Source organism: Kryptolebias marmoratus, linkage group LG11 (genome assembly GCF_001649575.2).
Source record: "Kryptolebias marmoratus isolate JLee-2015 linkage group LG11, ASM164957v2, whole genome shotgun sequence".
Taxonomy (NCBI): Eukaryota; Metazoa; Chordata; class Actinopteri; order Cyprinodontiformes; family Rivulidae; genus Kryptolebias; species Kryptolebias marmoratus.
This window is the reverse complement of record NC_051440.1, coordinates 11,444,248-11,460,923: the sequence shown is the minus strand read 5'-3', so window position 1 is coordinate 11,460,923 and position 16,676 is coordinate 11,444,248. Positions and strand designations below refer to the sequence as shown.

General features: G+C 38.9%; 1 protein-coding gene across 1 annotated transcript in view; it reads right to left on the bottom strand.

Moving 5' to 3' along the window:
- Positions 1-372: 372 nt before the first annotated feature.
- LOC108229847 (LHFPL tetraspan subfamily member 3 protein) overlaps positions 373-16,676 on the bottom strand; it is a 22,044-nt gene continuing 5,740 nt past the window's right edge. Inside the window, exons 2-4 of the mRNA XM_017405542.3 lie at positions 3,380-3,616; positions 1,494-1,522; positions 373-464 (exon numbers count right to left, since the gene is read on the bottom strand). Coding sequence (XP_017261031.1) covers positions 1,506-1,522; positions 3,380-3,616 — 254 coding nt within the window. The 3' untranslated portion in view covers positions 373-464; positions 1,494-1,505. The remainder of the gene's footprint in view (positions 465-1,493; positions 1,523-3,379; positions 3,617-16,676) is intronic.

The following is a 16,676-nucleotide window of genomic DNA, read 5'->3' as shown; positions in this document are numbered from 1 at the left end:
ATAGGTTAATATTTGTAATTACATAATCTGTTATGTTTTTTTCTGTTTGAATGTGCCGTATGTGTGTGTGGGACTATGTGTGCAGGGCTTGAAGTTGAAAATGTCAGCTCAGTCTGTTCAGGTGTAGGTAGTGGGTATTCCATGTACTGTTCGTCTCAACGGAATAACAGTCTCCGCCCGTGCCATGGTCTGTGCATCGATGTGCAAGGGTTAGTTCCCTTTGAAAAGAGGTGCACCGGGCTCCATCTAAGTGCTGGGAATATAATGTGACGGGGGGATGGATGGATGGCTGTATGGATGGGCTTCAAAGGCAGGTTACATTATTTTCAGCGGGAAGTTGAAGGCAGGCTGACGGGTTCCATAAAGTTCTACTTCTGCGCAGATGTAGACTCCTTTTTTTTTTTTTCTGTAAGATGATGAAAGACCGGTGCTTCATGAAAATGGACACTTCCAAACTGAAGAACCTGTAAGCAAGAAAAAGAAAGAGTGCGTCTGAATGTGTCCGTAACACTGTTGTTCCTGCATGTACTGTACTTTTATTTCTTCACACTTTTATTCCATCTGCAGCTTTCAGATGTTTACAACTCTGATAAGTTTGGATGTGGACTTGACAGATGTCCTGTCCTGTGCTAATTTTGTTGTCATTGTTTTGTGTTTGTAATTCACCATCTGTAATAATAGGCACAGGACAAATCTACTACAACATTTGTTACTACATTACTACATTTGCTACTACATTTGTTTTAAGTCTTATAGACATATTCAAAGTTATGTATTTCACATGGAGGTTGATTTTGTGCCTGCATCAAGTCTTTTGTTTTATGTTTATTGCCCACCGCTAAATATAAAAGACGTTAGCTAAATTTCTCATGGACCAGTGGTCGGATATTAATGAAACGTTCAGAAATTAATTATTGGATCTAAATCTGTAACTGATTAACTTCTGAAGTCAACCCAAATAAAAATGGCTGCCCCAGCTAAGCAACTTTAGCAAACACAAAAATGGCTCTAATTTAGTCAGTTTGACTTATAGTATATTGAACTAAAATTTGGTGAGGTAGTAGCAGAAATTCATCTCCAACACATACTCCAATCGCTACTTTCTGCTAAAGATATTTGCTTTAAACTTTGGCAATAATGTACAGAGTCAGCCATGTTTGTCTGTTAGCAAAGTATCTCACAAACCAATGAATGGGTTTGAATGAAACTCTCAAAAGTAACCACTGGATGTACAAATACAACCGATTAACTTTTGGAGCCTACTTAATTTAAGATGGCTGCCACAGCTAACCGAAATTAAATTGGTTTATCTCAGCGAGTTTTAGAGATATTGAGCCTGAATCTTTTCAGGCCTAAAACTTGTCAGTGATACTGTAAATCAGAAATAGAGCTAGCCTATCAGTTTATGACTTACTTAACAAAACATGATTTTAAAATAAATCAGAAGATTTACATTCATTAATTTCAAGACTATTTAAAGTCATTAAACTTACCTAAAGATTTGGTTAGGCATTCCCTCCCTCTGTGAAAAAAAGAGACAGAAAAGTTAAAAAAAAAAACGTGCTCTTGATGACTTGTTGTACTGCAGCCAGTCACCACTAGATGGCACCAAGGATGAACTAATATTTAAATGACTGCTAATGAACTGTTCATCACAGACAGTCTGTCCAGGGGTTCAAACTACATTGGGGTACATTTTCAGATTGAGCAGTTAGGCTTTTTATTGGGTAGCAAAGGAGGAGAAACTAGAAATTTTCTTCTCTCTTTAATATCGCCCACAAATTGGACTTTAGAAAAGCACCACAGTACTGTAAATAATAATAAAATAACCAATTTGATTTAACTCAACAAGATGAGGTACAGAAACTCTCTGAAATGAGAAGGACTGTAAACCAAAAAAATATCACGAGCAGGAAGCCTTTAATAATTTTCATGAGCTCTGTGGTTCAAAGAGGGAAAGATTATGTCTATAGGAGCTTGAATGTAAAAGTATGCGCAAAAGATCCCATTTTAATAATAATTGCTTAAAATAATATAGAATAGTACATTCAATTCTGTCTGAATTAATCTACATCTTTATTTAGCTGCAACATGACTGGTCATAAAAATAAGAGAGCTCTATATATTTTATGATTTAGCTCACATAACCTTTTTTTTTACCAGACTGCTTTATGTTTTATTGCTTCCTTGATCCGTGTGCACTTTCTATTTTCAGTCTGCTGAAAGTCACATGGCTGTAATAAATCAAGAGGCTATTCTTGATGCGAGATGTGAAATAATCTTATTTCCTCTAAGTATACGATCGACCTGATTCCTGTGACATGAACTGGCTTAAAAGCACACTTAATAGCAAATCATCTCAGCCAGTGAATAATGAACGATCTCCACATTAATAAGATTTATAACCCAATAAAACACAAGCAACTGGAAAGCCAGGGGGAACCAGAGACGGGCTGTGCAGACAAATGAAACAGAACAGATTTTATCTTTAACTACATTGGGAATAATAATGCAGTGAAATGTAAAAGGCTGGATATAAAGTAAAAAAATGACTTGGCCTTGATTTTCACTGAAATGAGATATTTTTAAATATGTTTTTGTAGCTTTAAACTAATCAAACACTTCCACCCTTTAAGTTAGGTCATGCATTATTAGTCTTTCAGTTATTTTTAGTAATTCTTCCAGAAATAATAATAATAAAACAGACTTTTAGTTTGGTAAAACCTTTGGTTAAAGACCCTGACAGCCTTCAGGCTCTGGAGTCTAAAACCTATTTCAGATCACTATAATAAAGTCACCATCTTTCGACCTAAAGCTCTCTTTTCCTGTAAATGGATCCATTCTCCCCTCTGCCATGAAAACATTCCCCATGTCGAACTACCAACTGCAACATGAACCAAAACCAATATGTGTCAACTCACTGTCTTTAACAGGCTGTAAAAATAAATAAATAAAAGTGTACACCTCTTTTCCCCTAAACTACAGTGGGATGTCTTCCTGCTAATGCTCTGCAGTCAATGAGGTGCTGATTTGCAACTAATAGTCCTCCTAAAGTCTCCTCAGTCTTCTAGACCTCGGTTAGACCTCCACCTTTACTCCTGGAGACAATTACTTCATTACATCACAGAGGAATGCTATCATCTGAAAGTTCAAATTTCACGGTGCTTCTCTTTGCTTTTTGTTCTGTTTTACCTTTGAATGAACTCACAACGTTTTATCTTCATCTCCTTGACTTTTAAAGAATAATTCACCTCCTGCTCAGTTGTGTTCATTCCTTCATCCTTTCGTTTTCTTGAAATTGCTCTAAAGCGGGTTCTGAGATTGCCAAAAGAGATGAGCGAAATGCCACGTGTTATCAGATCAGCTGGCACATCCTCACCCTTGCTTTCGGCCAGCAGCTCCTCCGTCATAAGCCCGTCCTGCCGGTTCCCCAGGACGAAGGCCAGGAAGGACAAGATGAGGGCGTCCAGGATGCCCATGATGGCCAAGATGTAAGCCCAGCGCATCGAGCAGGCGCCCAGGCAGTACTTGTCTGTTTGCTCTCCGCACATTCGCCGGACCTCGTCGCTGTCCCAGCCGTCAGGGTAGATCATGCAGCCCAGGACGAGACAGACACCTAATGGTGGGAGGCAGAGAGACAGAAAGAACGAGTGGCGTCATCAGAAGGAGGTAAATCAAAGGTAAAGACATAAACAGTATAAGCTGAACAAGATGCTCATCTCTGCTGTCTGGACATTCTGCTGTGCTTCTGACTTACTGCATTTATCAATAATTAAACGCAACAGATACAGGAGTGATGCAGAGTGTACCATCATGTCTGAGAACATGAAATGGATTTTACTGCATTCAGTTCATTTGTTATATTAGACAACTTTTTGAACTTTCCTCCTGTTTTTATTTTAAAAATTAGCCCCCTAGCTTTCAGCTCTTTTTTTCTTCTCAGAGTTTGTCCAAAGGGTAGCTTTAACTTTAAAAGACATTTTCGTCTGAGGTAAAGCTGCAGCACAAGAAAAGTGGAAGTCTTGCACACTTTTCTCCTTTCAGTTTTCGCCCACAGGGTCAGTGTTTTATCCTCGTGTTTAACTTGAACGCGATTTTCCGCTGAGGCAGTGCTGCAGCACGAAAGAAAAGAAAAGAAAAAAAAAAAAAACTTGTGAAAAGAAGCTGAGTGCACATTTATCCAAAGTGCATTCCACATTAAAAATACCACGCCCCGACTTCTTTTTCTTTTTTTAAATTCCCCCCTTCACTTCGTTGTTTTCACTAATTTCATCTTGTAACCTATACTTTCAGACGCTCTCGGCTTCCTTCACATCTCACGAAACAGAAGCAAGAATATCACACCCTGTTTTTACGCACACACAAATTATTCGCATGTATACACTGCAGCGCACAAACACTGCAGTTTGTTAGTAATACTGCAGTCCTTAATGCGCCTGAAATACATCAATAATTAAGAGATCTTACAGAAGGGAAAAAGTGAGTAGGGGAAAAATTACAGGGTCATATCTATGATTCAGACCTCACAGAGTACAGAGGATGACCAGCTGTAGCCTCCTCTTATCTTATTTAATGCATCTGATGCTTCAAAGAGCAAAACTATTCAATTTAATAGGTAGGAATGGTGCATCCTTCTGTTATATTATCATTGAAGCACAGTAAAGATTTTACTACTTGGTAGCTATTTTAACAAACGATACATAAACCCCGAGTTGAAGCTTCACTTAGTTTTATGAACGAATAGGGTTTATTTAACTGTTCACGTTTCCTGGCAGCAGCACTGAATCACACAACAAGCTCCGTTTTCCATCACAGAGCTTTATCTTGTCCTGAATAAGTAGGTGGTAGTAGGTGATAGTAGGTACTCGTGTCACTCATTCCATCCGAGTGATAAACTGAGCGCCGCTGCGGTCTGTCAAACCTGCGTTCAGAGTGTGGTTCATGGATCAGCTATCACTCAAGCTGGCATCAACATCAAGGCCAGAGAGAGGACAGCTGTTATTGTCAGAGCGCAGCGCAAAGAAAGCAAGAGGCAGGGTCGCTTCAGCTTACAGAAACTGGTAGGCGGCAAATGTAAACTCGAGAAAACGCATTTTGTGTAAAAAACGCAGCGTGGAAGCTGAGTGCTGAATGACTTCACTGAAACTTGCTTAAGAAGATAACACTAAAATGTTAAAGATAAAATAAACAGAACACTAGCAGAAAGACTAAAAGGAGCAAAATGTTAGCTAAAAGCTTAAAGTGGTAAAAGGCTAACTAAAAGTTAAATGTAGAACAAAGTTTGTTTAAAGTGGTAAAATACCAGTAAGTAGCTACAAATAGTGAAGAAGCTTGCTAAAAGATAAAAATAGCAAAAGGTTTACTGAAAGTAAAAAGTAGCAAAAGGCTAGACAACAGTATAAAACAACCCAGCTTAAAGAAAGAAAAAAAAAGAAGTTGTGTCGACTGAACTGAACTGAAGTGAACCTTAATCTCGGTGCCATTTTGTTATTCCTGTTTTTTTTGTAATTACTACACATATTTCTCACTGATGATGAATTCACACAGTTATAAATTCAAAAGATCTGTTCTTTTCTTTTCATTTTATAAAAAAATACTTACTGGAAACTAAGTCAATCTTAAGTCTAATTCACTTTGGATTTTTAAAAAATTCTATCTGCATACAAATCAACAAATCCGAGCATAAATAAGAAATAATACATCTTTTCAGACGATTGGATGCCAAACAGCTCTTCCATCGACGTTGGCCATTGTTGACTTATATTCATTAACTCTGGCTGTTTCCGTAGGTAATTAAACAAATGATAAATGACATGTCAATCTGAGAGAAAAAAAAACGTGGTTTTTGTTAATTACTTTATGACTTTTCTTTGACCAGTCTTCATGACATTGCAGTGACCTTTAAGAGGTAAAACTAAGAATCACGGAAATAAATTCAACCTGTGACATCATTTGGTGCAGAATGTTTCATATTAAGAGGTCAGAGAAATAAACAACATTATTGGTACTGCATTGACATTTCCTCTTAGAACAAGGACCAGTGTTTTCCAATGAGGCTTCTCATTGCTGCATGTTCTTACAGGGCTTCATGTGAAACGTTTTCTGAACAGAGGGAGTATCAGGTAAGACCAAGTAAAGGTTGAAATTCAGCAAGTCTGTGCACATATACCCTCTCAATTTCTGTCAGGATGCATTTACTAAAATAATACAAGCTTTTCTAGGTCCTTCTGGATGCCTTGGGCCTGTAGTCATGAATATTACATGGAGGCGAGAGAGGAGGATCTCACGGAGCTCCGAGACGGCAAGGGAAAACAGCGAATCAGAGAACGGGATAAAACAAACGGGGACAAACGCTGATATCCTCCAGGGAAGATGACCAAAAGAGACACGTAAGGTGAGAAATATCTGCCAAAGTCCTTATTGAACACTGGCAAAATGAACATCTCTGAGGGATGGACTGGCCAAGATTAAACCAACAGAGGGGGGCACATATGCTGCTTTTGTTCCCAGAAACAGCTTGTGGTAAAAAAAGAGGAGCAGTCTGCTACAGGAAGTCCACTAATCCTTAATCACTCAGCAAAAAAATAAAATGGCAGACCTGTTCTACCAGGACAATACTTACATAATGAGACACCATTTAAAGCAAAAAGTCAAAACTTTAGGACACTATAGTCTGTATCAGTGGCATTAAACGCAGACAGAGGACTTTAATTCCTTTCACTTTTAGCTAAATGGAATCGTTTATTATTATATTGCCTGGCACCAAAAGGCAAAGGTGGTTCTGTTGTGCATGAGTATATGTTCTTGCCTTCCTGTTAGCAAAACATCACATGAACCACTGGATAAAGTTTAATAAAACTGTCATAAAGTAAATGTCAGATGTTCATTTACAACTGGGTAACATTTGGAGTCAATATCGCTGCCACAGCTATAGATATTGAGCTAATGTTTGGTGATGTAGTCCTTCACAACACATACTACATCTGCAACACCTCATTAAATCACATGAGATTGTGTTTAATGTTATTTTCAATGTTTGACCCAAATGACTAGAACACCATCATTTTTCATCATAAGATGAAAAATTGGGGATAAGACTAAAACCTTCACATGAAAAGCACTGGGTGATATGCATTTCTTCCAGGAATGCTATGTAAAATTAATAAATTTCACAGTCTTTCCGGAGGAAAAAAACAATTACGTGTTTAATTTAGAATACTGTGAGTTTAAAAAAAATACTCCTTAAATCCTTCCATGCTGCTTTTGATTTTTAAATAGGGGCACATAAAATGGATTGTTAGCAGGACGTGAGCTCAGGTTCGTGCACCTGCTCAGCACTGACGCAGAGCATCACACTACGGTACGAAACGCTGAGCTGCATATTGTCTCTTTACAGAAATAACTGCACACCTGACAGAACGCAGCTGTCACTCAGAGCTCACACGACACATTAACCGACTGGATTATTTGGTTTGTTCCGTTTTGACCATCTCTCTTTCCTGTTGGAGGAGAGCAGCAGACAGGTGCGGCAGAAGGAGCGCCTGATTATGAGGAAGAGTGGGTCAGAAATACAGGGACAAAGTGAGCGTGTGTGTATGGGATAGTTTGATTTAAGGCTGCCAAGCAATCACCAGGGCCAGAATAAAATCACAAGCACCACATGCTGGAGCCTCTTGGCAGAGCTACTTTAGGCATTTCCTCATTTCGGCCTTTTCCACATCTTCCTTTCTGTGACCCTCCCTCCGCCTGGGAATGCTGGGATGGCGCAGCTGGAAAACTAGAGGGAGAAACGCTCGTTGCTTATGTAAGAGACCGTAGGTAGGTCAGATGAGGTGCAAACAGCGCTGCAGGAGAGTCTGACGGGACACCAGCAGATGGCACAGAACAGCCTGATGGCGATGGATTTGTCAGGAAACATTAGCTCATTTTCCAAAAGAGATGAGTAAATCCCATCAATATGTAAAAAAAAAAAAAAAGGAAAAAAAAGAGAGTCACGTCGCCTTCTATAATCTCTGCGTGTCGTTTGTGAGTCGCAAAGGTGAGTGGAAGTCCATGGTGGCCTCCAAAGCAGCAGCTTGATTGGATTTGTGCGCCTGGTTTGCCAACAAAGAAAACCAACCCTGTAATCTGTTTTGCTGTGAATGCAGCTGCACGTCTGTGTGTGTTTTCAACGCATTTACTGGCTTGTCAGGGACTGAGCTGCATGTTAGATGGAAATAAACACTTGTGAGCATTTTCTTTCATTCTTTTGTTGCACGTCTATGAAAGCATAAAAACGAAATCACATTTTTCACATCGCACATTTATTTGTGCATCTGATTTTCTTCTGTTCTCATTTAAAAAATCAGTGAGCAACTTGATTATCCACACACACACACACACCTACACATCTTTGATCCCCAGAAAGACTAGTGGTCCTCATAAGGTAGGTGTGTATACCAGAAAAGGTCCAAAAAGGTAACAAGAAACCAGGTATACACACACACACACACACTGTGAAACATACTGTTTGCCCCTTTTTGCTTTAAATGAACAGTAGCTGAACCATCATTTATCAATTTTTGAAGTGTTAAATAAAATAAAATTCAAAAAAAGGCCTTGAATTCCTTGAAGAAATGCATGCATCATACTTGATCACTTGACAAGGTTCCTTCACTTTTGAAAGAAATTGTTCTGCACTATTGTTTGTTAAAAAAGTGACATCATTAGTTCAACACAAAGAGAATAAAAGTGTGATTTGTGATTGTTCAGACATGCTTTAGCCCTGATTCTTGCCAAGTGCGCTGCTGTATTCAGCATGAAGCTGCAGGCAGAGTGAGAGTCTGTGGCACAATGCGACGGCACAGCTGGGTGCTTGGATGACTCACGCTGGTGAGACTGGAGACAAGTAGCTCGAGGCCGAACAGGGACACGGTGGTCTTTGCCTGCAACTTCCTGGTGTGCCATGTCCCACCTCTGCGGCTGTGCGTCTCTGAGTTTGCTCTCACAGGAAGCATGAAGGTCGGAGTCAGAGCAGCAGAGGTTTGTCAGCAGGAAGTGATACGCAGGTCAGGAGTGAACGTGTGCTGAGGGTCATTTCAGATGACTGACTCAGTCAGGTCGCTTTCATTTTTCCTCCATCGACATGAAGCTCATTTTTTTTGTTTTCCAAAGTGGATTGCTGTCATATTAAAATGACTCTAATCTCAAAAATTTCACAACAGTTCATGCAATTGCTATTTTATAAACCTTTACACTGTTGTCAGTTTCACGTAATTTGTATTACCATATTTGGGTATTTGCAAGCGCAAATAGCAGCAGCAGCTAGCTGTAGTAATTAAAAAGTGACAAGTGGTATAAAGCTCATTTAAATGAACTGTTGTAAACTTCTTTGAGATTGGAGTTGTTTTAGGAGAGCAACCGTCTCTTTGTTCTTGGCTCTGCTTGCACTAGCCTTTAGCTTGTCAGTCTGGTCTGAATAAACTTTATTTCTCCAACTTGCAGTCATTCAAAGAGCTACCCACAACAGGTAAGATATTAACTGTTCACGTCCTTTCCACAGAACTCCACTTCAAAACACCTAACCTATTGCTAACTCCTGGCTTCTTGTCTTGACTTTAGGCTCATTCATGAGACTAAACCAGACATTTGAGCTCACTTAATTAACAGCAAACGATCATCACTTTTTTATATATACAGTTTTTGTCTTAAACATCAATAAAGACTGTATCCATGGGATAGATAGTGTTTTTTAATTAAAAATAAAGTTAGCTTTACAGACAAATGATGAGGGCGGAGAATGATACTGAGTAATATTGTCTTTCCCACGGCTAATGGGCAGCATCAACTCCCTCTTCACTCTTCACAATTAAAACTTCCCTCTAATTTCCGTGATGAGCGGATAAGTACCTGGAAAGACAGCCTAAAGCCATGCCAATGTTAGGCCATTAATTACTTGCAGATAAATGGGGAAATTGTGAGCGTATTATCCATGCATTGAAAGTAAATGAGGCGTGAAAATCTGTGAAAGAGTTGCAGCAGCCAGCTCCAGGTTTATGATATGAGGACAGAAAAATGTTCACTATAAATATAAAAAGCTATTAAAACAAGTTGCACCCGTAAGGGAAAATTAGTTTTAAAATGGGTCAAATTTTATAGTTTCACACGGCAGCCAAGAGATGAAAATGCCTTCAGACAGCTGGCTGGACACAAATTGAAGATGGTTCTTAAAAAAAAAGAAAAGAAAAAAAAAGTATTTCTAAAGTGTCAAAGACACAGCAAAAAAAAAAAAAAAAAAAAGTGGAGCGAGGGAAACTTTTCAAACTCCCTCTGACAGTTTCCCCTGGAAGAAGAGGAACATGCTTTCTGAGATGAGCTGTCGACGGTCCAAATCTATTTCTGCTTCAGTTGCTGGCAAAACTTGATGGTTGCTGGAGGGGAGAGAGAAGCTTCCAGGCATCTTTTAAATTCCAGTCTGTCAACAACTTCAGCATTTTCTGCACTACAAGCACATAATGCCCAGAGCTTACCTATCAATTTAATTCAAAGGATTAGGAGGAGCTAGAGATGATTTATTTCATCAAATCATTTCTGTTCTGTGCAGGGACTTAATGCTTTCAAAAAAAAGGGGGAGAAAAAAAAGTTAAACTGCTGCAAATTATTCTCCCTCAAGAGCAAACTATATGTTGCAGTGTAGCTGGAGGCTGCAGGAGAAGCTTTAACTTATTCTGCAGAGAATGAATCTCAACAAAAGAAAATTGTTGGAAAAGTAAGATTTTTTTATCCTTTTCTTTTATGCCAGTGACTTGCTTGTAACACACCAACTATCTCAAGTCCATCAGCCTATTTATGTAAACCTTTTAACTTTTATGAACAACTTAGTAGTTGAATGGTATTTTTCAAACGTTTTCCTATTTAAAAAGAAACTAGCTTTCCTTGAAAGAATGCCTTTCACATACCGCCTTGCCTGCCAGAGTCTTTAACAGAAATCTTGTGCAATCTGTTAGTGTTCAGGATATGTGTTGGGGATAAGTCTCAGCTGCTACCACTCCAAATTTTAGCTTAAAGTCTGTAAAATTGACTGGGCTACAGGCATTTTTCTGTCTTCTGAGGTCAGTTGGCTGTAGTGGCCACGTTAAATCAAGTTAACTCCAAAATGTAATCCTTTGTAGATGTACATTTAGTTGTTTTCTGAGAGTTTCATTAAAATATATCCACTGGTTCATTAGATATTTTGCTAACAGAGACACGCACACAGACAAAGACACAGGGACTTACGTACTTGTCTGTCTACCATTCATGGCAGCGGGCGCTAAAAATCTCCTGCCGTTGCTATACCTGGACAGACCTTCTGACTTTTCTTGTCTCTACAGACCATCTGGATGATGCTTCATTATCATACACTGATGTAAGTTGGAATCAGAAAATGCTGAAAATGCCCTGCAGTAAGGTGGATTTGGCCATTGTGCTCCTAAATTATCAACCGGCTGCACGGAAGTGATGCAAGTCTGACACAGGTGTGAGACATGTGCCTCCAAAACAGAAATAGCACTTCAGGTTAAAAGCAGAGTTGGGGAGGTGGAGCGAAAAAGTGCAGAGAGGAGGAGAGGCTCGGCATAAAACCTGCAACGAGCAGGGCTGGGGGTGGTGGGGGTCAGGCTGGAGCTGAGGGCTTATGTAACAGGTCCAGATGCAGCCTGTACCTCCACAGAGGATAAAGACAGGCAAGGGCAACGGAGGATCAGAATGTTTCAGTTTTCTGTGCAAATATTGGCCGGACCATCGATTTAGAGCTGCTGGAGGAGTTAGTTAAAATACAGAAGAACTGCAGTGAAGAAGCATCCAATAATGATTCAGTTACGGTTTTATTTTAGCATTCATTTAAACAAAAAAAAAAAAGAAAAGAAAAATGCTAGATTGCCTAAACGGCCCCTGCAGCATCAGCAAATATTACGGTGTTCAAGGCTGAGCACCATCTAGCTGAAAGAGAATCACTTTAGCTTTGCATATCCAATCTTGGAAGACAAAGTATTTTATCAAGATAAAAGTAGCCCATGTAAAACTGAGTCATTATACAGCCCCTCTGCCATTTATTCAGTGAATAAATGAAGTATATAGAGCTTGGATGTTGCTGTTAGCTGAACCAAAGGTAAGTTTACAGTCTTTATTAATGGTTGTTTAATTAATGAACCTAACAAAGTCAGCCGTCAAAAGGACATTATTAGAGCAGAGATGTTTCTGTGTAGTTTCCTCCTGGCAGAATTTTGTTTTTATTATTTCCAAGTTAAAACGGGCCTAAAATAGCTAAATGAGAAGAATATTACACATATGTCTCATCACGACATTATAGGTCAGAGCCAGTGCTCTTGATGCTCCACCTCATCCTAACCCCTGTGGAACAAATCATCCTTCTCTGACTGAAGGGGTTTGACCCTCCCCCAGGTCACTTAAGGTATCACAGATTATTTTCAAGAAATGCATAACCCACACCATGCAGGAAAACGCAGGGATGACTTAATGCAGGGGTGTCAAACTCAGTTACTCAAGGCGGACAAAATTAAAATCTTGGTTGTAGCCAAGGGCCAATCTCCATCAATATTTATTGAGAACATACATAAACCTTGGTTTAAGTTGTAATATGTCAAATTACTCATATAGAAATGTCAGTTACTTTTTCCCAGTTACATACTACATAGAATTCAGAGCAAGCATACTTTAACAAACAAAGAAAAATAGATTCAAATACACAATATTAGCATTCATTTCTTTCACCTTCTTAAGAATTTTTCTCCTTTATAACAGCTAAAAAGAAAATGCAAAAAAGACAATATTCATTAAAGGAGACTAGCTGTTACTCTGATGCATTTTAACTCAAGTCAGATATCAGATATCATTTCTTGGCAGCAAGTTTATCAACAAGAGTTTGATCGGTCCCATTTAATGCTCGCTGTTGCCAATTTTACATCGAAATTAAAGATTATGGAGAAATTAAAATTTTAAAAAACTTAATCTTCTTGGCTTCAAAATAACTGTTACAGGAAGTCTTCACTAAACAAAAGGAGAAGCAACAGAGACTTGATCTGTCACAGGATGGAGAGCCAGATCTAATAATATTTGAATGTTACCTTGGAGGCCAAATACAATGCTACCAGGGACCTGATCTGGCCCACGGGCCTTGAGTTTGACATATGTGACTTAATGAGAGATGATAACCAGCATTAATTTGTTGGGTTTGATTATAAAACACAAAATCTCAGGCTTCCTAATTTAAATGAATGGGTCCAAATGAACAATTAATACAGAACACGTCAACAACTCTGCATTGATAAAATAAATTGTGGAGGTAAAACACCTAAACATCAAATACTGTAAGCACCGATGATCGAATGAACAATATATATGTTGATGTGTGTGAACATCCTTCATCCATCCTCTCCTACTGCCAGCAACAAGACTGGGAACCATGTGGATGATAGTCCCTCTAAATCACTTTAATTGGATGTTTCAGCCGACTTCTTCCCCATTACAAAAATTACAAGACAAATCAGCGCTAATGAGGTAATTTAAAGGAAGATAACCTGAGTGGATTTGAGAGAAATGAATAAGAAAGAGAGAAGATCATTCGCTCCTTTGGGGTAAAAATGGAGAGATAAATTAAAAACAAACAGCAAAGAAACAAAGGAATATGGTTGTATGAAAGATAATTTCACTTCGATCTGTTTCCTGTGTTGACCAGCTTACATCAAAACAGCATTCAATCCATTTTACTGTGAATAGATTCTGTCTTCATCTACCTACCATGTTTTACACAATATCCCATTTTTTTGAAAACAAGATTGCAAACAAGTGGTAATTCCCCCTCTGAGCCATCTGATCGCCCTCATTATTGACACCACATTGTTTTCTGACTCTTCAGACAATCAGTGTATCAGTTTTTTCTTCTTACAGCTGTTTCAGACTTTACAGCATTCATGTACCTGACTTAAACAACAGCAGACGCCACTTGTGTTGTTGAACACAGTGGTTATCTGGACTGACGAGCTTTAGAGAGATTACTCTGTTCTGTACGTACCTGCAGCAGCATGACTGACTGCTTATATCGGATTGTTTCAGATAGTAAAACTGTTTCTGTCAGGAAATTAGCCAGCAGTCCTTAAACCTTCTCAGGATAACAGGAAGGTCAAAATAAAGATAACCTCCTGTCACAGACTGAGCCCAGATGTTCCACAATTTATTGTGTTTCAGAAAGCTTTTCACTCATTTATTTAAGTGTCTAAATTTGGATTTGGACATAGTTAGACAGTAAATAAATAACTGAAAATTAGTGCTGTAAGACAATATAAAAACCATGTGGGGGAGGGGAGTATACCTGATGGACGTTCTTTGCCTTTTTTCACAAATTTGGACAAATATTTGTTTTTTTCAAGCCGGTGCAGACAAATAAAGGTTGCGTTTTTCAAAAATCTACTCAGCGAAAACTTCAGAAGACTCAATGCAATTTTGTGGACAAAAATAAGAAAGCCCTTAGGGAAACGTTCCTTTCAGCACACGCACAAAAATAAGAATTAAAAAACTTTGCTCCGTCTGTTCAAAGCAAACTGTTCCAAAAAGTCTTATTTCCATCTGTAAAATTAATTTTAAACTGTAGTTTAGATTTAAGATTTCTTTTATGTTTTTTTTACACCAACTTGACACATACAAGTTAGCTGCTTCAATTTATGCTAGAAGTCAGTAATTTATCTGCTGAGCTACCAGTTCAATTATTCACAAGTTTTCTTTGGTTTTTGAAGCCTTTTTTTAAATCAGACTGTCTTAGAATCAGACACGATGAGTATCACTGAAACATTTGAGAAGGAAGCAACGTGTGTTAAACTCATACTTGCATGGTCTTTTTTTATTTATTTCAAGCTAAACTAAGTTTAACACAGTTTTCTGTAATTTCCTGCTGCAGAACTGCAAATATTAACCTATAGCTGTTTTATTAAACACATGTTCACACATAAAGTCTTTGTACATGCAGCAACAAAGCAGGAGGTATCGAGAATGACAAAAGACATCAATGACAACCTTGAATATACTTTTTTTTGCTCTGTTACTTTTACAGAATTAAGTCAAACATAGAAAAAGAATGAGCTTTGCATTAAATCCCTGCCAACTCTTGGCAAGAGTTTCAAGTTTCAAGTTTATTTTATAAATACTGTAAGTTAAACTATATGATGTGTTTTACTTTCAAAGGAATTTATCTGAAGGCAGTCTAAAAAAATAATCTTGGCAAGCAGAGAGTGCGAATTTCAAAGTGTCCACAGGAAAGGTACAATACAAAGAATGAAGGCAGCAGGTGAAAACACCAGAATCGGTATCTGTCTAAGTCGGGCTCTAATCTGCTTTTCCATCCTGATGGCCATCCACACACAAGTGCTCATTTACAGCTTTAATTCTGCAAAGCTGGAGAAGCTGTAGTCCCGCTGCAGATGTGTGACTGCGGCTCCCAGGCCGAGCTCCACCATTCTCCACCTCTACATTCATAACGAGGCTTTAAAATGCCTTTCACGGAAAGCCTCTCAATAGAGCTAATGGATCACTGGAGTGAAAGTGAGCCGCAGAGAGACAGAGATAATGATATTTGGAGAGAGGTGGTGAACCTGACCTAATGGATCAGGCTATCTTCTCTGTTATCTGAGATGTGTTCTGCTCAGCTCATCTTTACCCTCAAACCTCTATATTCACTTATTTTCTTGTTCTTCTTGTTGTCATATAGGCGTCCTCTCTGTTACAGCACTGTCGGACCATGAATGATGGGCGAGTGCGCTTGGTCAAGTTCCATTCAGGCTTATATCTGAGCAGCTTTACTCTTGTGATTGCACATACCAGTCACATTAAGTGACTGATATATAGGGTTTGAAATGGCTGAATTAAAGTTGCTTAGTTGCTCAATTCAAAGAAAGAGTCAGAATAGTTCAGAGTTGAGGTCAAGATTCCACTGTAGGTCATTAAACACCAAGTGTGTGTGTGTACGTGTGTGTGTGAAGAAGGTGAGACAGTCCACTGGAATCAAATTTAAAATATGTAAAATAATAAATTCATGGCATGGCTTTTTGTTATTAGTCTTGTTTATATTTCAGCTAGCATTAGTCAGGGTCACAAGTCCTAACTTTTATTTTGAGGGTCATAAACCGCAGGGCGTACCATGCCTCTCGCACGATGACTGCTAGAGATGGGCACCAACTACCCGTGACTCGGAAAGAAAAGCAGATAAAGAAAATGGATGGAAGGATGGGTGGCACAGTCTATGTCACTTTATGTGTTGTTGCTTTGTCTCCTGCCACTGTTGTCACAACCCATTCACCCACTAAATGTTTGCCTTCCCTTTTGTTCTGAGACAGTTCCCACAAAGACCTATTCCCAAACAGTTCCCAGGACTTTATTCCTGCTATTTTGACTTTACTCTGTGCTAGTTTGTTCAAATTTAAGTTCCTAAATCCAGACCGTTCCCTACTGGGTATCACTGAGCCATAACTGACAATATAAAAAATTCCCTTCTCACCCTCCGCGGGTGGTCTTTGTGTCATCCTCTGAGCTCGGGTCCTCTACCAGAGGCCTGGGAGCTTGAGGGTTCTGCGCAGTATCTTGGCTGTGCCTAGAACTGCACATTTCTGGACTGAGATGTCTGATGTTGTTCCTGGGATCTGTTGTAGCCA